Source organism: Lemur catta, chromosome 6 (assembly GCF_020740605.2).
Source record: "Lemur catta isolate mLemCat1 chromosome 6, mLemCat1.pri, whole genome shotgun sequence".
NCBI lineage: Eukaryota > Metazoa > Chordata > Mammalia > Primates > Lemuridae > Lemur > Lemur catta.
The window spans coordinates 22,680,835-22,703,022 of record NC_059133.1 but is presented as its reverse complement, the minus strand read 5'-3'; the positions used below and the strand labels follow the sequence as shown (position 1 = coordinate 22,703,022).

At 38.1% G+C, this 22,188-nt stretch overlaps 1 protein-coding gene across 1 annotated transcript in view; it reads left to right on the top strand.

Moving 5' to 3' along the window:
- The window catches only part of CFAP54 (cilia and flagella associated protein 54), a 281,353-nt gene that overhangs the window by 106,158 nt on the left and 153,007 nt on the right, over window positions 1–22,188 (top strand). Inside the window, exons 35-39 of the mRNA XM_045553185.1 lie at window positions 1,158–1,336; window positions 3,266–3,493; window positions 9,941–10,164; window positions 10,267–10,402; window positions 14,702–14,810. Coding sequence (XP_045409141.1) covers window positions 1,158–1,336; window positions 3,266–3,493; window positions 9,941–10,164; window positions 10,267–10,402; window positions 14,702–14,810 — 876 coding nt within the window. The remainder of the gene's footprint in view (window positions 1–1,157; window positions 1,337–3,265; window positions 3,494–9,940; window positions 10,165–10,266; window positions 10,403–14,701; window positions 14,811–22,188) is intronic.

Below are 22,188 nucleotides of genomic sequence, written 5' to 3'. Positions count from 1 at the left end.
ATACTAGTAGCCTCCAGTGGTTCAAGATAGGTGAAGATTTACTACCAGGTGTTATATTTTAGTGGAAGTAAGTTTCAAAACAAATTCCATCAAACATACTGATACAAGTGGATGTGAAAACAATCATAATAGCTGATTATATTTAGGGCAATCCACTCTTGCCCTAGGATTTCCAACTAGCACACTCCAAGATGAATGCAATAATAATTTTATGGCAGGATCAAGAAGTGTTGTTATCTGGTCAGGTGATGGGGGGGCTCCGGAAGGTGGAGACATGCAAGTGAACAGTGTTCTTAATCCTAGTGCTGCACTGATGACTGCAATCTGCCAGCCTTGACTAATTGTTATACCCCTTTCCTGCAAAGGTGATGAAGCCTGGATACTGTTCCTAACCAATAATCAATCTTAAACACCACTCACTTCACAAATAAAAACTTATTTTTAATATCTTTATGCTATTACAAACCCACTTACATAGATTTGTACTGGTGGCATTTTAAGTGCTATGTAACTTACTGTTGATCAGGGTTCTTGGTAGGCTAGTTAATTGCCCCAGGAGTGTTGATTCATGTTTGAGGTACTTGGCATGCTTTCTAATTTCTTCTAGAAATTAGATTAGGTTTAACTGGTACCTTCATATCACACTATGTGTGTATAGAAGCATTTGGAAGTAAATTCCATATTGTCTGGTTTTTGTATCTAGATTATAATATATGGTTTCCTGAGGTTTTGTTTATTTGTTTGTTTTTAGAAACTGACATTAGAATATTGTGTTACTGACACTTATTATCTAATGTAGAGTTCTAAGAGACAGTTTGTGGCAAGAGCAATACTCTTGTTTTTATGCCACCGTTGTCATTGTTCCCTTAAAAAAATGTACATTTCTACTTTTACATTGTTCCTTTTGCTATTGCCTTTGTCTGAAATGTTCCCTGTATTTTCTCATATAGCCAAATAATGCCCATCCTTTTAGACCTAAGTGCCTCCTTTTCTAGAAACTTTCCTTGGTTCATTGTGTCTGTAATAATCTTATCCTTTTTCCAGATTTACATAGCATTTGTTATCCGAATTACTCATTTTATGCTTACCACCTACTATGTTTTCTGGAACTTAATTCTATGTTTTTAATCATGTTATACCTTATTTTTGTACCTTAGATGCTGAAGAATTTTCTACATTTGCTGGTTCCAAAATGAGTGATGAAACTGTGTCCAAGACACAAACTGTTTACAAGTCAGACTCTCAATCAGGTCTTGGTACTAAAGAAAAGGATCGAGCAAATTTGGGTCTATTGGATCATTTTATGAAAATCTTTTCATATTGCAGGAGAGCAATGGTAATGCAATCCTTATTTGCTAATGTAGTAGATATAAATATCAGCCTATAAACTTGGGCGTGTATGATGTATTGTATTTATTTACTTACTATACATAGTTCTAGTTTTGACTTTGAGACCTCATCTTGCTGGATTTAGCCTCACTCACTTTTGATGTGTGCCCGCTGTGATACTGAGGCATGCATTGTCAAGTTGTCAGGGAGAGAGGATGAACTCCTTTAGTCATCTGTCATCCATCCTCCACCCACCAAAAGCCTAGGGAATCTTTGTCCCTGTCTAAGCAGTTCCTGTGAATATGCATACATCTTTCTTCTGGGATGTGGGTTCTCTTTGGATGCCAGACTTTCCTCTCTGGGATCTTGATCTCTCTTGGGGGTGCCATAGAGCTCTTGCTTCCCTCTAGCACAGGGACAGATCTTTCCAGGCTACAGGAAAGCCCGGCCCCTAGCCCCAACCTCCTGCTTCTTCCTGTCACTTGTGTTTTCTCTTAAATGCTTTTCTCTCTTTTTCTTTTAAAATATTATGTGATAGATTATTAAAACCAGAATTAGAATCATTAGCTACAAAGAAATCAATTTCTTTTTTTTCTCATAGGAGGAAGAGCATATACAATGAACCTCTCAAGAGATAGGGGAAATCTATCCTTTCTAGATAAGAAAGGAACACTTAAGTTCCCATATTCTTCATGGAGTGGACAGAATGATTTTACAAAATATAAAGTAAACCCAAATCATCCTCTCTGATCATGAGCATCCAACTCTATCCTCCTTGCCACCAGCTTTGGGGCCTGAGGAAAGCTGGTCCTGCACGCCTCGCGGAACTCAGCTCCTCCAACTCTTGCCCTTGTTCAGCCCACTCCCCACTCTGCAGTCCTGAAAGCACTAAGCTTGTTCCCTCCTAGGCCCTCAGTTTCACTCTCCCTCCTGGCAGTTCCCTGAGGCTCAAATGCTCTTCTCCACCCAACACCCTGACTGCCACCTTCACGTGACTTGTTCAATTCAACGGATCTCTGCTCAAATGTCACCTCCTCTTCTTTCCTGACCTTCTGCCTGAAATAACATATTCTCTCAGGACATGCCCGTCAGATTCCCATCCATTTCTGCTTTATTTTTCTTTATAAAACTTCTTATTCTCTGAAATTATATATTTTTTTAAGACAGAGTCTCTCTCTGTTGCCAGGGCTAGAGGGCCGTGGTGTCAGCCTAGCTCTCATAAACCTCAAACTCCTGGGCTCAAGCGATCCTCCTGCCTCAGCCTCCTGAGTAGCTGGGACTACAGGCATGTGCCACCATGCCCAGCTAATTTTTTCTATATGTTTTTAGTTGTCCAGCTAATTTCTTTCTATTTTTAGTAGAGACGGGGTTTCGCTCTTGCTCAGGCTGATCTCAAACTCCTGAGCTCAAATGATCCTCCCGTCTTGGCCTCCCAGAGTGCTAGGATTACAGGTGTGAGCCACCGCACCTGGCCCTGAAATTATATTTTTATTTGTCTGCTTTTTTAGCATTGATCTTCTCAGATAAACTTAAGTAGCATGAGGACAGACTCAGCTTCCCTTGCGCACTGCTGCATCCTCAGCACATGGAACAATGGGATCTTTGGAGTCAGACCACTGGTGTGCAAATCTGAGGTCACCACTTAGTAGATTCATGACCTTGGGCAAGTTGGCCCCATACCTCCATTTCCTCCATTTCCTCATCTGCAAATTGGGTAGAATACTAGTGCATACTTACTTTATAGGAGTTATTGTTAGGATTAAATGGGATAATGCATGTAAATGTCTTAACAGAGTATCTAGCACATATAAGTGGCACATAACAAATAGTGTTAGTTATTTTTAATTATTGACATATAATATTTGCAGAAAGATGAATTTGTTCAGATATCTGTAACTTTTGGAACTTAGAGGTTTTTCGAATGTGTTTGTCTTAGGTTCTTGCTCATCGTGGTGGCTATTGGACTCTGCTTCAGAACTGCTGTCGGGCCTTTTGGAACTATACTCAGGAGCTACAAATACTTCTTAAACAGGCAGTGGATCTTTATAAAACATTTCCTATTAGCCAGGATAATTTTCTCTGTACCACTGTTTTACCATTTTATTTAGGAGCAGAATTACTTATTGACATGCTAATACAGCTACAAGATACCAATTCTATTAAGGTAAGAACATTTTTGTAATTATTTTTACTACATTCAATTAAAAATATCTTTGTACTATGCAGCTTGGGTAAGTAGAAATTGATATTTTTCTTGAGTTCTCATTTATTTTGTCTATATTTCATTTGCTTTTCATTATTATTTTTCTTTATAATATATAACTTGCATTGGTGTTAATTAAAAATATCTTACCCTGAAAATTTAATTTGTTAAAGGGAAGGAAAATTAACATTTACTGCGTTCCAGCTCCTACATAAATTAACCTTAATGCATTATTTAATCCTCATAACAATTTTTTTGGCAGATAAAGAAATAGATCCTAGGAGAGATCACATAGCTTGTCAGTTGATCTTTATTCCACTGCTTTATCTGTCCCTGTTCTAGTACTTCATGTCTGCTAGAATTTATAGCCATTTCTAGAGGAAAATATTTAACAACAATAGCACAAAAGAGAGGGTAAATAAAATTAAACTATTATAAGTTTTTTACACTTTATATAAAATAGTACATATTAACTTTAAGTGGAATGTGATAAGTTTAAGATGTATTTACTAATCTCTAGAGTAACTACCAAAAGAGAGATATAGCTAAAAAGCCAATGAAATAAAATAAATAGTCAATTAACTCAGGCAGGAAAGAAAGAACAGAGGAACAAAAAAACATATGGGGCAAATAGAAAACAAATAGTAAATGTTAAATCTGACTCAATCATATCAATAACTATATTAAATATAAGTAGGCTAAACACCCCAATTAAAAGGCAGAGATTGTCTGACTGGATAAAAAAGACAGACAAGTATAACTGTCTACAAGTGAAACACTCTGAATATAAAGAAAGAGATAGACTTAAAATAAAAATATGAAAAGAGATATGGCATGAAAACAGTAAACATAATAAAGGTGGTGAGGCTATATTAATATTAGATAAAGTAGTCTTCAAATTAAGGAGCATTATGAGAGGTAAAGAGGGACATTTCATAATAAGAGGAGGTTCAATTCATCAGGAAGACATACCAATCATAAATGTGTATATATCTAATAACACAAATTTAAAATACACTCTGGACACCCAAAGCTTGAAGAGCTTCCTTGTTGATGACCACATTGATGTGCCAAGAGTGTAAGATGCCCTGATTCCACTGGGAGAGGGCATGGAAGTTCTGTGCTTAGGACCCTCTCAGACCGTGCCTCATGTGCCTGTTCATTTGGCTGTTCCTGAGTTGTTTCCTTTATAGTAAAACTGTATTTATAGGTATAGTGCTTTCAGTGAGTTCTGGGAGTAATTCTAGTAAATTATCAAACCTGATGGTATTATGGGAAACCTTAAATTTATAGCTGATCAGTCTGTAGAGTGGGCGACCTTGACACTTGTGGCTGGCAATCTGAAGTGAGGGCAGTTTTTTGGAGGGTGGAGCCCTTTAACCTGTGGGGTCTGAGCTAACTCTGGGTAATTAATATCAGAATTGAAGTACAGTAAACCCAGGTGGATAGAAAGAGAGCATAAGTGCAAATGGTGTGTGTTCACCAAGATGGATCATATGCAGATTAAAAAAATATGTCTTAATAGACTTTAAAAGACTAAAATTTTAAAAAGCATGTGCTTTGACTACTATATAATTAAATTTTAAGCATATTACCACAATATAGGAAGAAAAATCTCCAAATATCTGGAAATTAAACAACACAATTCTAAATGACCCATGGGTCAAGGAAGAAAGCAAGAGAAATTGGAAAATATTTAAGGCTAATGATAACATATCAAAATTTGTGAGATACAGATAAAGCACTGCATAGAGAGAAATTTATAGTTTTTAATGCTTAGTAAAAAAGAAGAAAGATACAATATCAATTATCTAAGTGTCCACTTATAGGAGCTAGGAAAAGAAGAGAAAATTAAATCCACAGTAAGTAAAAAGAAGGAAGGAAAGAAGAAAAAGAAATGAAGGAAATGATAAAGGCAGAAAAGCAGAAATCAGTTAATATAACACAAAAACAAAATCAATAAAGTAAAAAATTAATATTTTGAAAAGATTATTGAAACTGGTATACTCCCAAGAATACTGATGCACAAATACAACAGCAAGAAAAGCACAAATTACTGATATATTAGTAATGAAAGAGGGATATAATTATAGATCCTATTAATATTAAAAGATAAATAAGGGAATACTATGATCAATTTTTACAACTTAGGTGAAATGGTCACATTTATTGGAAAGCACAACTTAGCAAATCTGACACAAGAAGAAATAGAAAATATGAATTACCCTAAATATATTAACAAAACTGAATTCATAATCAGAAACCTTTACATAAAGAAAACTCCAGACTCAGAATATTTCCCTGGGGAATTATAGCAAAAATACATGGAATAAATAATAAATCTTATACTTTTTTTTTTTTTAGAAATGAGGGCAGCTTAATTTTGACAGAGATATCAACCAGAAAAGTATGAACCAATATCTCTCATGAACATAAACACAAAACTCCTTAACGAAATGCAAGCAAATCAATCCCAGAGATATATAAAATATGTAAATGATATGATATATAAAATACAAAAATGTGCAAATGACATTCTAGTAGGGTTTATCCCAGAAATGTAAGGTTAACATTTGATAATCAATCAATGGAATTCACCATATTAACAGGTTAAAGGAGAGAAATTATATGGCCATTGAGATGGTTGCAGCAAAAGTATTTATAAAATTTAGTGTCCATTGATGTTAAAAACTCCCAGAAAGCTAGGAATAGAAAACAACCACAGATAACATCATGCTTAATGGTGAAGATTGGGAACATAACAAGGATGTCTGCTCATAGCACTTTTATTAAGCATCATGTCAGAGATCCTGGACAGTACAATAAGGCAAGATAAAGAAATAAAAAGCGCACAGATTAGAAAGGAAGAAATACAACTGTTTTTAATTTGTGAACAAAACAAATTTTTATATAAAGAATCTTGACTCTATAGTGCTCTACAAAGCAACTACTAGAACTAATAAAGTAGCAGGATTTAAGGTCAATGTACAAAAATAAATTTTATTTCTATAGACTAGCAGTAAATAGTTAGAAAATAAAAACTTAAAAACAATACCACTTAAAATATCATCCAAAATGTCAAAAATCTAGGAATAATCTAATGAAACTTTCACAAGATTTCTACACTGAAAACTGTAAAACCTTACAGACAAAAATAAAAGAAGACCTAAATAAATGAAGAGATATGTAATGTTCATGAGCTGAAGACTTAATATTAAGAAATCAGTTATTCCTAACTTGATCTATTGATACAATGACATCTCAGTGAAATTCCCAATATGTATTTTTTTGGTATAAATGGACAATTCATTTAAAAATTTCTGAGCAAATGCAAAAAAAAAGTCAGTGACTAAAAATTTTTTTTTTTTTTTTGAGACAGAGTCTCGCTTTGTTGCACAGGCTAGAATGAGTGCCGTGGCGTCAGCCTAGCTCACAGCAACCTCGGACTCCTCAGCTTAAGCGATCCTACTGCCTCAGCCTCCCAAGTAGCTGGGACTACAGGCATGCGCCACTATTCCCGGCTAATTTTTTCTATATAGATTTTTAGTTGGCTGTATAATTTCTTTCTATTTTTAGTAGAGACGGGGTCTTGCTCTTGCTCAGGCTGGTCTTGAACTCCTGACCTCGAGCAATCCACCCGCCTCGGCCTCCCAGAGTGCTAGGATTACAGGCGTGAGCCACCGTGCCCGGCCCAAAAATTTTTTTAAAAAGAATAAATTTGGAGGACTCACTACCTAATATCATGACATATTAAAGCTACTTTTAATGGTATTGTTGAGATAGGAGGGGCTGGACTTGAGTTACTCAACTGTTTTGGGCTATAGCTTGGCCATTAAATGAATCTAAGGGGATTTGATTTGCCTTAAGAATTTCCAGAGGTATATACAAATGTATCAGGGACTCATGGGAAATGAACACAATAAGTACATAGTAACTCATTAATTTAGGCAAAAAGAGGGTCTTCTAGAAGATTTTCTCCTCTATAGGCTTGACCTTTGCATCAAGGAATTGGGCATATTATTCTAAAAGTTAACAAATGTAACCAGTGTAATGGGGAACTTCATTATTTGTTTATACTAAAGCCTGTTTTTCCTAAAAACTTTATTAGTTTAATATCCTAAAATGGTTTGTGATTGTATACCAAGAACTATAGATCTTAGTTGGTGCTTTTCAATATAGTAAACATTAGCCATGCATGACTATTTAAATTTAAGCTTGAATTAATTGAAATTAAATAAAATTAAAAATTCAGTATGATGCTGGCTGTGGGTTTGTCATATATAGCTTTTACAATTTTGAGATATGTTCCTTCTATCCCTAGTTTGTTGAGGTTTTTTTATCATGAAAGGGTGCTGAATTTTGTCAAATGCTTTTTCTGCATCTATTAAGATGATCATATGATCTTTATTTTTGCTTCTGTTTTTGTGGTGAATCACATTTGTTGATTTACCTATATTGAACCATTGTTGCATCCCTGGGATGAAGCCCACTTGGTCGTGGTGGATTATTTTTTTGATATGCTGTTGAATTTGGTTTGCTAGTATTTTATTGAGTATTTTTGCATCTATATTCATAAATAGTACTGGTCTGTAGTTTTCTTTTTTGTTGTGTCTTTTCCTGTCTTTGGTATCAATGTGATACTAGCTTTGTAGAATGAGTTGGGAAGGATTCCCTCCTTTTTGATGTTATGGAATAATTTCTGCAGTATGGTATCAACTCTTCTTTGTAGGTCTGGTAAAATTTGGCTGTGAATCCATCTGGTCTGGGGCCTTTTCTCGTTGGAAGATTTTTTTATTGCTGCTTCAAACTTGCTGCTCCTTATTGGTCTGTTCAGGAGTCCTGTTTCTTCCTGAATTGAGTCTTGGGAGATTATGTGTTTCCAGAAATTTGTTCATGTCTTCTGTGTTTTTGAGTTTATGTGCATAGAGATTTTTATGGTATTAACAAATGATTGTTTGTATTTCTGTGTATTCATTGTAATATCTCCTTTTTCATTTCTGATTGAGCTTGTTTGGGTCTTTTCTCTTCTATTCCTGGTTAATCTAGCAAAAGGTCTATCAATCTTGTTTATCTTTTCAAAGAACCAACATGTTTCATTGATCTTCTGTATAATTTTTTCTTTCTTTTTTTTTTTTTTTTTTTTGAGACAGAGTGTCGCTTTGTTGCCCTGGCTAGAGTGAGTGCCGTGGTATCAGCCTAGCTCACAACAACCTCAAACTCCTGGGCTTAAGCGATCCTACTGCCTCAGCCTCCCAAGTAGCTGGGACTACAGGCATGCGCCACCATGCCTGGCTAATTTTTCCTATATATATTTTAGTTGGCCAGATAATTTCTTTCTATTTTTAGTAGAGATGGGGTCTCGCTGTTGCTCAGGCTGGTCTCGAACTCCTGACCTCGAGCGATCCACCCGCCTCGGCCTCCCAGAGTGCTAGGATTACAGGCGTGAGCCACCGCGCCTGGCCTGTATAATTTTCTTATTTTTGATTTTGCTTAGCTCTGCTCTGACCTTAGTTATTTATTCTGCTAGATTTGGGTTTGGTTTGGTCTTCCTTTTCTAGTTCCTTAAGATGTGTCATTAGATTGTTAATTTTTGAGCTTTCTGCCTTTTTGATGAAACAGTGCTCAATGTCACTAATCATCAGGAAAATGCAAATCAAAACCACAGTGAGATATCACCTTACCCTAGTCAGAATGGCCTTTATTAAAAAGTCTAAAAACAACAGATGCTGGCATGGATACAGAGAAAAAGGAATGCTTATACACTGTTGGTGAGACTGCAAATTAATACAATCTCTGTAGAAAACAGTATGGAGTTCCTCAAAGAACTAAAAGTAGACATACCATCTGATCCAGAAATCCCACTACTGGGTAATTACCCAAAGGAAAAGAAGTCATTTTATCAAAATGATACCTACACTTGAAAGTTTATTGCAGCACAATTTACAATTGCAAAGCTGTGGAATTAACCCCAATGCCCATCAATTCACAAGTGGATTAACACACAACAGTGATCCATGGAACCAAAAATATTTGTACCCCCTTAATACTTTGAAATATAAAAAGGGGAACCATGTTTCCCTGAAATCTTTGATTGATAAGCACCTTAACATTTAAAAAAATTCAGTGACACTAATCACATTTCAAAAGCTCAGTAGCTACAGGTGTGGAGTGACTATATTGAACCATATCGAACAGCACAAATGTAGCACATTTCCATCATCTCAGAAATTTGTATTGGATAGTACTGCCTCAAATTATCAAGCTTTGATTTGCATAATCAAAACATATTTTAATTTTCTTTTTGATTCAGTTCTTTTCCATGTTGCATTTTTATCACATTCAGTTTTCAGAAAAAATATGTAGTAAAATCTGAAATTACATAATTCTTTTTCAATGTGCTACTTGCAGTCTATTGAAGACAAAGGAGAGTTCAGTGTTCCAAGCTGTTACGGGAATATTAAAAATGATAATGGTGGTTCTAGCCTTACTTTTGAGCATCCTTTGGATGATGTAAATTTGGTTGATTTGAAATGGATCCATGACTTTGTGTTAAAATCTCTAGAAGTTTTATATCAAGTGGAAAAATGGGAAACACTAGTATGGCTTGCCATTCAGTTCAATACAGTTTCACAGTAAGTACTGCTATAAGGGCAATTGAAAATAACAGACTTAATTGGAAAAAAAAGTCTTTTGACTAATGTTTACTTTTTAATGCATTCTTTACCTCTGTCTAGTGAGAGATATACAGAACAAGTGACACCACTCCTAGTATATGCACAGCGCCAGCTTCTTCTGAGAATACACAAGTTCAAGGGCCCAGATATTAGCCAACAACCTTGTGCAATGTATGAGGCCAAATATGGAGAGAAGGTAAGTTCAGCTCTATTATTCATGCAATTGTGATTCCTTATTAGCACACATACAATATAGAAAGACTTAGAAATCAGATGAATATTATTATTTTCACTTAGGCATTTATCATTCAAATCACAAACATTATTGAGAGCCTGCTATGTGCCAGTATTTTCCAGATACAGAATAAACAGAAATTAAGTACTTGTGTACAAGAAGCTTCTATTCAAGTCAGGGTTGACATATCCATTAGGTACAATGGAGACAGTGTCTAGAGCCCACAGTACTTTCAGGAGCCTACTAAGTGTTTTAATTTCTTTTAAAATAAGAAGAAAAAAATAACTTTTAGGTCAAATAAAATGTTTGTATTTTTGTTATTCATAATTTTGTATTTCTACTAACACAATCAAAAAGAATGATTTTTAATTTATTTTTAATGGAGGAATGGCCCATGAAGACAAAAGTGCCTAGGGCCCATGGAAGTCATGGTATAGCTTGAATCAGGTAGAGAAAAGAGATAAGTAAATTTTCTAATTTATTAATTTAGCAAATATGTATTGACTGCCTCATTAGAGCCATTGCACACAGTTGTACCGTCTGCATCCTTCCCAAAGGCCCCTGGCATATATGCAGGGGCTGAAATCCAGCCCCTGCTCTCCACACCAGCCTGTGTGCTGTGGCATTTCACTCACTCAGCAAGGACGGCATTTTCTTCTTCTCGGGAAGGTTTCTTACGGCAATAGCCTTGCCTCTGGCATATTCTATTTTGGTGATGATACAGTTTGAATTCCTGCTTCATGGAGTTTAATAGGGCCAGATAATAAACATGAAAACAGATAAATAGAAAGATTTATGAACATTATAAGTTCTCTGAAGAAAATAAAATAGGTCAATAAATAGAGATAGGCTGGGTGGGGGGTGGAAACATTGGTAGGGGTGATCAAGAGGACCTCTTGGAGATGGTGATATTTGGTGAGAAGCAGCCAGCCATACAATGACCTGGAGAAAGAGCATTCTAGCCCAAGGGAAGAACAAGGGCAAAGGCCCTGAGATGGGGCAGAAAGAAAGCCTATGTGGCTGAAATGTGGCAGACACACCTCTGAGTCTTCTTTGTTGCTTGTTCTTCTTCCTCTTCTCCCCAATGTCTTCATGTTAGTGTGTCCCAAGACTCTGTTCTTGGATCTCCTGTCCTCTCTATCCACATCCTGTCCCTTAGTGAGTTAATCCAGTCTGTGGTTCTAGGTACCATCTCTATGATGATGACTACTGACATTACATCCCCGCTGTAGACCTTTCTCCTGAATTTTGTGTTGCTATATCTAACTGCCTGTAATGGTCAGGGTTCAACCAGAGGAGCAGAACTAGTAAGATAGATCTATCTTATCTATTGAGTGGAAAAAACAAACTCTGTTTCTCCCCTTGCGCTCTCACAACACCAGATGTGTGGGAATTTCTTCCCACGAGTAAGCAAGAAATCAGTTCTGCAGTGGACACCATCTGGGTGTCCTCCAGTTCCATTCCCACTATCTGCCTGGAGATAGCAGCAGATCCCACAGGTTGAGGGCTCAGTCCCACAAGACTGCACTCCCCGCCCCTTCCCATGCTGATTGCAAACCCCAGGTTATTTTACCTGTGCTTCTGATTGACCAGTTAGCTATCAGTTGGTCCCCATGATACCCTCCTTGGGTTTGATTAATTTGCTAGAGTAGCTCACAGAACTCAAGGAAACACATTTACTGGTTTATTATAAAGGATATTACAAAGGAAACAGATGAAGAAATGCACAGGGCAAGGTATGGGGAAGCTTCCCTACTCTCCCTGGGTGCAGCGCCCTCTAGGAACCTCCACAGGTTTAGCTCTCTGGAAGCTCCCTGAACCCAGTGCTTTTGGGTTCTTATGGAGGCTTCATTAAATAGTCGTGGTTGGTTAAATCATTGGCTATTAGCGATCGACTTAACCTTCATCCCCCTACCTTCCCTAGAGGTTGGGGAAGGGGGCTGAAAGTCCTAATCCTGCCTTGGTCTTTCTGGTGACCAGACCCATCCTAGGGGCTATCAGCCGTCAGTCAACTCAGTAGCATACAAAAATACATCACTTTGGAGATTCCAAGTATTTTAGGAGTTGTATGCCAGGGAAATGAGGACAAAGACCAAATATATATTTCACAATATCCATTATCTACCTGTCTGGCTATCTGTCAAAGGATGTATTATGAGGAATTGGCTAATGTGCTTGTGAGGGACTGGCTAAGCAAGTCCAAAATCCATGGGCAGGCAGTCAGGGTCATGAGCAGGAAGGAACCCCACAGGCATGAGCAGAAGCTGTTGTTCATAGGCAGTTGGTGAGGGAAGATCCAGTGAGGAGAGAACAATTGAAGACTCGGCTGCTGTTTGGTGTCTGGAGTCCTAGGGACTGCTCACATAGCAAAGACTCATTACCTGATTTGGCCAGGCCCACCGAGGATAATTTCCCTAATTTGAAGTTAGTTTATTAAGGTCTTTAATTAGCATTTGCAAAATCCCTTCACAGCAGCACCTAGGTTAGTGTTTAATTAACAACTAGGATGAAGTGTGTATGCCACAGAATGGATGCTTCCCTCCCTTTCCTCCTCATAGTTTAGCCCTAGCCAAGTTGATATATAAGAAAGCGTCACACTACCTAATCAACATGTTCTATTAGACACTGAGTACAATTCTCAAATTTAGCACATCTCGAGCAAACCTCTTCCACCAAGTCTTCCTCAATCAATGACAAGCCTGTCCTGGCTGCTCAGGCCAGATGCCTTGGAGACATGCCTGGTTCCTCTCTTGCTCTCGCAGCTCACTTCCATCTCATCACCAAATCCTCTACCTTCAAAATGCAATCAGAATCAAACTACTTCTTACTCTCTCCACCACTCCTTCTCTGACCCAAGCCACTGTTGCATTTGCTTCGATTAATGTGATGACCTCCTAATTACCCTGCATCCCCACAACCTCCAGGCTACAGTCTGTTCTCAATGCAGCAGAGAGAATGGGCCTTTAAAAAACTCGAGTCAGACCATGTCACACTTCTGTTTAAAATCCTTCAGTGGCTTTCCATCTGATTCAGAGTAAAGTGAACGTCTTTATCATAGCCTTAGTATAACTTATCCTACAAAACTGATCCTCCTGTTATCTCTGGAAACTCATATCCTGTTACTCCCTTGCAGGTTTTAACTACACCGTTAAGATGTTCCTGCCTCAGGGTCTTTGCATTTGCTCTTGCCCCTGCTTGGAATGTCCCCTGGCTAAATATCCACATCGGATTTTTCCCTCACCTTTTTCCAGTGTTTGCTAAATGTTTCATTCTCTGTGAGGCCTTTCCTCACTACCCTATTTAAAACCATGTGCCTCTTTGCTCTATTTCTCTCTGTAGCATTTACAATTCTTTAATATACTATATATTGTACTTCACTGTTTTCTTTATTATCTCTCTTCTCCCACTAGAATGAGTTTCATAAGAATAGGAATTTTTGTTTTTGTTCTCTGCTATATTATCCCTTCAGCTTGGAACAGTGTTTGCAACATAATGGGTGTTCAATAAAGATTGGTTTGATGAAGCCGGAGAAGTAGGAAAGACGAGGGCAAGTTGGGCCTTATTAGACTGTGGGAAGAAATTTCCATTTTATTTGACTGTGTTTCCATCTCATTATATAAATACTCACGGGGGCAATGAAGAAGCATCTACTTGAGACTAGGGGTTCAAGGAGGGCTGTATTTTAAGCGATAGGTTAGTTCAAGGGGTAGGAGCAGAGAAATGGAGACAAGAGGGTCTTAGACCCTTTACAAATTTTTCTTCTGTCTAAAAATATTCTGTTTTCAGATATTTTATAATTTTAAGATTCAGATATCTGTTAGAAAATAAATTGTCAAAATACTACAGAGAAAGTTCTGCAAAGCTTCACAAGGGAAGTTAAAATTGAATTAATTATGAATAGGGTGGAAAATTTGCCATTAGAAAAGCAACCAATATTTTAAATATATTTCAACCCACATCATGGAAGATATATTTGTACTAGAGAATTTATAGAATAACAGAAAATCATCTTCTAATTGCTTTATGTAATTTGCCTTAAGCTTTTCCAGCTGTGCTGTACAGAAGAAATATGAAAAATTATGTAGCTTTTTTTTCCTTGAAAGTTCTCATGATTAAATGCTATTCTGCCAGCTTTTATTTGTAGCATTATTTTATATCTCTTTATTTTGACAAATAAAAAATGAGAGAAACATTTCAAGTAAGCCAAATTTTTGACTATAAATACCTAAGTAATACTTGTTTTCATCTTTCTTTTTTAAGATAACCTGCCGAAATTTCATTGGGAAGCAGCTTAGCATTAATTCTTCAACTATTGAAGAAACAGATACAGGATACTACACGGATTTACTAAAAATGCTTATCTATTCAGGTCAGAACCAATTTATTAATAGCTTGAAATTTAATTTTCCTTAAATCAAAGTTTGCCGTTGCATTGTACATGTCAAATCTTCCATAATTAAAATGTTGGTAAAATCTCTTTTGCAAGTTTCTTTGACTGAAAATAGTGCATTTGATATTTACCAATTTATGTTGCTATACATATCACTTAAAGGGGATTAAGACACTTTTTTTTTTAGTTTAATCTGTAAGTTAAAAAAGGAAAGAGAAATTGATGGGAAAAATAAAGATGAAAAAACTTGTTTTGTACATTTTTCCCTGCTTTTATCTTGCTGGGGAATCTTTTGCTATTTTCTTTGTTCTCTCTGGACTTACATAATAACTTCCTTTTCCATATTCAGTATGGATTATTTTATTGTCTTTACCATGCTTAAGTTATAGGTCTTTTAACTATTAATAGAACACGGGAAAAGATTTGTGAACCTTGTGACTGCTTAGCTTTTAGCTGATGAGCCCTTTTGGAATGTTTTTGGCAGTGCACCTTGTAGGAATGAGGCAATAGAATAAGATGAAAATGGAAATAATGTTTTCTCTAAATTTCACTTTCTGTTTATCTGTTTCTGGCATAGGAAAGAAATATAAGGCTTCTGTTTGAAGTGTTAGGATTCTTTCACTTATTTATCTCTTGGTTTTAAGTATTTATGTGTGTGTAAATGTAATCATTTATTCATTCATTTACTGAGTCAGTCAGCCAGCCATTCAGTTATACAGCAAACATTTACTGAATATCTGCTATGTGTTAAGTGCTGTACTAGGTACTAAGAATACAGAGATGAATGAAACTAAAGACTCATTATCCAGGAGTTTACAGTCCATTGAAGAAGATCCATAAATAAACCAGAGATTATGGTAGAGAGTGATAAGATATATACTATTATTACTACTGCTGCTGTTATAAACAATAATATTTAACAGCGTCTGTTTTGAGAGACTGCAGATAATTAAATGAGGCCAATGTAAAAGGAAAAGGCAAAAGCTCAGGTTAGAAAGAGTGACAGGAATTAGATAATAAAGTGTCTTAGAGGGCAGGATAAAGAGATCCAGTTTTATCCAGATAGCTGAGGGCAGCTAGTTAAAAGGATTTAAAGAAGGAAAGTGAAATAATCCTGTTTGTGTCTGGAAAGAACCTTTGGCAGCAGCGTGGGAGATCGATTGCAAGGAGACCAAATGGAATCAGAGTGGCAACTCCTGACTTGTATTAACATTACAGTGTACGTGATGAAAGCCCAGTCTATTTCCTACACATGCTGCTCTGTTCAGTGAGGTGGAGTGCTGGGCTGCTGCTACTCCACACGTCCCGTCCACATGGAAAGAATCACGTCCACTCACGTCCACTCACGTCCACTCATGTCCACCCACATCCGTTCACGTCCGTTCATGCCCACCGATGTCCACTCACATCCACATCTACCCAAGTCCACTCACGTCCACTGATGTCCACTGATGTCCACTCACGTCCACTCACGTCTACTAGTGTCCACCCGCGTCTACTCTTGTCCACTCACATCCACTCATGTCCACTCACGTCCACCCACGTCCACTCATGTCCACTCACATCCACACACATCTGCTCATGTCCACTCATGTCCAAGGTTCTTGTAGCAGCACCCCACGATTCATGTCCATGAATCACGTCCACTCACGTCCATATGGAAAGTCCACTACTTTCCGAGTGGACGTGATTCTTTCCCATGAATCATGGGAAAGCCCATGATTCTTTCCAAGTCAGAAAACAGAATTCTAATGTTCCCCTAATGTTAGGAGAGCTGTATGTAGTGAAGCCATGTAGGGGCATGGGTTACGAGCACATCCTTTGCCAGACCACATGTGCATATACTAAGTGCTTTCCATGGATTATCATATTTATTATAACAACCCCAATAAAAGAATTATAATTGTGCACCGCACATCAGGCACTCTTACAAATGCTTTATGAATATTAGTTTATAGTCACCTAATGAAATAGGTTGGTTATTGTCTCCATTTTTCAGGCAGAACAATGATGAGGTGGTAAATCACACGCTGGCTCTTCAAGCTGCTACTTGATAGTGACACATGTCATATTGGTTGACATTTCATACACCAAAGTCACATGGCCACACCTAACTTCAAAAAGGGGAAGAGAAGTGTCCTCTTTTTCCTAAAGCACTTCTTACCATCTGTCATACTGTATAATTTAGGTTTTTGTTGAATTTATTGATTACTAGTCTGGTGAAATGTAAGCTCAATGAGGGCAGGGTTTATTGTTTTGTTCAGTGATATAATCAAAATCTCTTCATCTGTGTGTGATGCATAAGTAGAAACTCAATATCTATTTGCTGAGTGAATGACTTTGTGGCCTTGGAAAAGATAGGGAGAGGGGTGGGAGTATTTTGAGTGGTGGGCACGATGGCAGTGAGCTGTACTTGCAGAGAGTCACTGAATAGAGAATTGCCTTTCAGGAAGATTAGCAGTGATGTGCTAGAGAGAGCGCCACAGAAGCTAGAAGGAAATAGCTCGGGGAGAGGCGTCAGGAGAGCTTTGTTTTATTTGTGTGTCTTTTTAATAAGAGAAAAGGAGCATATTTATATATTAAATGGAAAGAGCCAGTACAGGGAGGGAGAGCTTAGAGATAGGAGAGAAAGATGTTGGATAGAGCAAGGACATTGAGAAGACACAAGGTAAAGTGGGATACAGGGGGATTAGCCTTAGACAGGAGGGTGAGACACCGCTTCTACTAGGGCAGAAAGGAAGGAGGGGAGAATAGGCCCGAATGTAGGAGAGTTTGCAGGTAGTAAGCACAGAGGTAAGCATAGGAGGACCACTTTCTTGTGATCAATCTTGTGTGACTAGTTTCAGTCAGAGAGGTGTGATTCTTCCTGGGCATGTTCTCCTTTTATTGATCTTGTCTGTGAAAGCTTGGGAGTTGCCCTATTTTGGGAATCCATAACTCAAAAAAGAAAATGTGTCAAAAATGGTTGTTATCAAAATGAAGGCTAGCGTGGTGAGTGCCAGGCGCACTGTCTGGAGAATGGACATGCTGGAGGCTCTGACTCAGGGGGATGGGCGGGACACGGACAATTTATATAACCTGAGCTTTTGTACCCCCATGAAGAGCTGAAATAAAAAAAAAAAAGGGATAAGAAAAACATATCTAACCAAATTCTAGACCTGTGTACCAATAGGTGTTTATTGATGATGGATGCAATAGGTCAGAAAAGCACTTTGCTTGCCTCCTGTTGAAGTTACCTTTGGAAAGGTGAGATGGTGGTGGTGAGGCAGAGGGAATGTAGGTGCGGTCGAGCTCCAGTGATCCTTTGGACTGATTCTCAATGATGGTAGAAGCACAGCCAGTTTGAACAATTAATATAGAAGAAATATTAAAATAGATTAAATTTAAAAAATATTGTAATGGCAGTAATAATTTATTGAGCCAGAACTATCTTTAGCTTTTTTAACTTTTACAGTCTTAAGAGGTAGATATTATTATGCTCATGTTACAGATGAGAAAATGAAATGTTACTAGTAAGTAGTGGGACTGTGATTCAAACTTTGGTCAGTCTAATTGCTCAACTCCTGAGGGCTTCACTGAGCTACCAGGCCTATTTTCCATTGCTCCCGTTTATGTTGGAATCTCCTCTAAACTCAACAGCACTCAAGAAAAAATTTACTATATTTTTATATATATATAATATGTATATAAATGATATAAGCCTATACATATATGATTATGGGAGACAGACACTTTATTCTGACTTATTGTGGTAGTATGGTAATTTTTATATGATCCTGTACACTAATTACAGGTTTTATATTGAAGTATTATCATTAAAAACTTTGCATCAAAACTATGGCTCTTTATACAATTCTAGGATTCTAGAATCTTTATAAGATTCAAGGTGTGACTAGGAACACATTGTGGCCTATGCTTTTAGGTTCATTTGGCAAATTTTTAGTATGCTAAATTTTTTCAGTGCACTAGACTCAGATCATTAACATGTTTATAAGCATGTTGGGTCTTACGTATGTCACCATGACATGTTTACAATTCTTTTACAAGACTAAGTATACTCATGATGGTTTCCACACCAGATTGCTGCTTTAGAACATCATAGATTTTCTTTTGGCATAATAGCATTTGGTGGTAATGCTTGATACATTTAATTCTTCAGAACAGATATTGCAATGCTCCAGTGCCTAGGAACATTTGGTGTGCTCATTATTTAACAGCATCCTATTCTCCCTTCAACTATTTAATAATGCATATGTAATTTGGTGTAGTCTCTGTAGGATTTGGAGAAGTGAGAATACCTCACTTTATAGATTATTCTGGTATGGATGAATAACTTGTCTGGTTGTTAAGCTCCATGGGGGAGATGACTCTATGGATATGCCTTTTTTATTGTAGTTGTTTTTGCATTCTGTCTGGAATCTCTTTCTAGAGTTTTGACCTTATTGGTATTTAAGTGCTCTGTAGGGTCATTCAGTCCTCAGGTGTGTTGGAATTTGCAACTCTTTGACAGGTGTGTTTTATTAGTGCCTCTGGGCATTTGAATGGATGTGACCAAATGTGTTGAAAGCAGCCCAAATTTCAAATCACCGCCTAGGATCCTTCCTTGGTAGACCCATCTCTCAGGACTCATTTGCATTTCAGCTTTCATTTCTACCTTGGTGCAATGAAAGATACCATCTTGTTTTTCATTTTTTGTTCCTCTTTCTCCTTTTTCTTACCTATTTCAAACTGTTGAAGCTATTAGTGCCTTTGGAATAGCTTCTTAAATTATCCATGGAAGTTTTTGGAGAGGAACCCCCTTGAGACAGAGCTGTCAGGATAAGGCTTCCAAAGCAAATGATATTTCCTCATTGCTTTGTGTTATTTTTCTCATGTAGACAGCCACAGCACCACCACAGAACGCTAATTAGACAACAAGTGAAAAGGTATGCTAGGGCTTTAAAAAAAAGGAAAAAAAGTAAAATTTAGGAAAAACACAAAGAGGAATTATTTATAAACAGATATTTGATAAAAAGTAACAGGATGGTTTTATTCAGACTTTATTTTTATTATAAACAAAATTTTTCAGATGTTTTTCTACAATGTAAGCTTTGTGGGAGCAGGGACTATGTCTGTTTTGTTCGCTTGTATCTCCTCAGTGCCCAGCATGGTGCCTAGTACTTGTGTGAGTGCTCAATAAATATTTTTAAAATATATTACTAGCAGTCATAGTGTGAGCCTTCATCACTGAATGCCTACTGCATTACAGCACTATGACAGACACTTCCACACACAGGTGAAAACAATAACCCTCTGAGTCATCCCAATTTTGGGCACAGGGATGCTCTGAGAATAGGACAGGAATGAGTCTGAGAAAAGCTAATGAGGGAAAAAAACTGTGAACCCAGGGAGCAGGAAGGTCCCAATTATCATCCCAGTTTTAACAGATATTTAAAACTAAGATCTAGAGAAAGTATCTCATATTATTAATATGTGGGGGCTTTCCACCTTCCTCTTTTTCTTTTGCTTGCTGTCATAGGCTGAATATTTGTGTCCCCCCTGCTGCCAAATTCATATGTTGAAATCCTAACCCCCAGTATGATAGTATTAGGAGGTGGGGGGTTTGGGAGATAATTTAGATCATAAGGGTGGGGCCGTCATGAGTGGGATTAGTGTCCTTATAAAAGAGACTCCAGGAAGCTCTCTAGCCATTTTTCTCCCCTGGGAGGGAAGCCCCAACGAGATGGTAACCATAGGAGAGCCCTAGAACCCTACCATGATGTCCCCTGATCTGAGACTTCCAGCCTTCACAGGTGTGAGAAATAAACTTCTGTTGTTTACAAACCACTCAGCCTGTGGTAGTTTTTGTTATAGCAGCCCAAGCTGATGAAGACACTTGCCCTGGCTGTCCCTGATCTCACTCTCTAAGGAGAAAAAGATAAAAGTCAAGCTTATGAATTATTGCAAGAAAAATAGAAAAACTGAGCAGAAATCCACCATCTTCAGGGTGTTGGGCATCAGGTGGGGGATGAGGAGGAGGGAGCATGCCTTGTCTGGGATCATGCAGGATTGGGCATGGCTTAGAGGAGAGGGACACTGAGGGGGCAAGATGGTGGGGATAGGATGGAGTAGACAGGAGAGTGAAACTGGCGAGGTAGAGGAGTGAGAGCTCCCACAGAGTTATTAGGAGCTACTTTGGCCTAAGCATTTGATTCTCTTAAATGTGTGATAGGTTATTGTGTCAAGACTGAACTTTCAGGGGGAACAAGTATTTCTGTCAATTCAGCCATGTTCCTGGTTCAGCTAGAGCCTGGTTTGACATTAAGGTATATTGAATGATGTTGTCTCTGTGGCCACAGCATGTAACTCTGTCTTACTATATCCGGGCCTCCCTGCTCCCCAGGCTCACAAGGACTCCAGGTTTCTTCCCTCATTAACTTTTCTCAGACTTATTCCTGTCCTATTCACAAAGCATCTGTGTGCCCAAATCAGGAGACCTCAGATCTGAGTCACTGGCTGTTACTGATATTTGCTGCCCTTGGTGACTCATCTGGGAAAGGCACTGGCCTTGAACACTGGTTCTGCCTCTTATCTATTCTAAGGGCTGAAAACAAGTAATATTCATCAACTTAACTTTTCCTCCTTTGTGAAGTGTGAGTGATATCTACCCCTTACAGTTTTTAAGGTGCTTTGAGGATCAATTGAGATTAACCTATAAAAGTGATTATTAATAAAGTTTATCCCAGCCATTTAGCTTTGAAAACTTGTAGCCATTGATTTATTTAACAAATACTTATTAAGCACATACCATGTAACAGGTACTGTTAATGGTGCTGGGGTTATAACAGTGGACAAAATGGACAGAAGTCCCTGCCCTCATGGTGTCTGCCTTCTAGTGGAGGGAGACTCCTGTAAACAAGTCGGCCACACAGTATATCAGAAGGTGCTGAGTGCTTCAGAGGAAAGAGAGCCGGAGAGGAGGAGGGGGTGCTACCATATTAAGTAGGGTGATCAAGGAAGAAGGAAGCCTTCACTGAAAAGTTAACAGTTCAGCAATAACCCCAGGAGCTGAGGAAGCAAGACCTCAAGCTATCTGAGGGAAGACTGCCCTGGGCCAAGGTGAACCACTGGTGCCAAGACCCTGAAGCGAAGCCTGCAGGGTGTGGAAGGGGGAGAGATCTGGAAGGGGAGCAGCAGAGCAGGTAGGGGGAGCCAGTCACGTGGGGCCCTGTCGTCCACTCTGAGGTGATGAGGGAGCTGCTGGGGGCTTTGGATAGAGGAATGATAGGGGATGACTTACATTTTAGAAGGAGCCCTTTGGCTGCTGTGCTGAGAGCACACAGTGGGAGTGGCCAGGGTGGAAACAGGGAGGTCATTT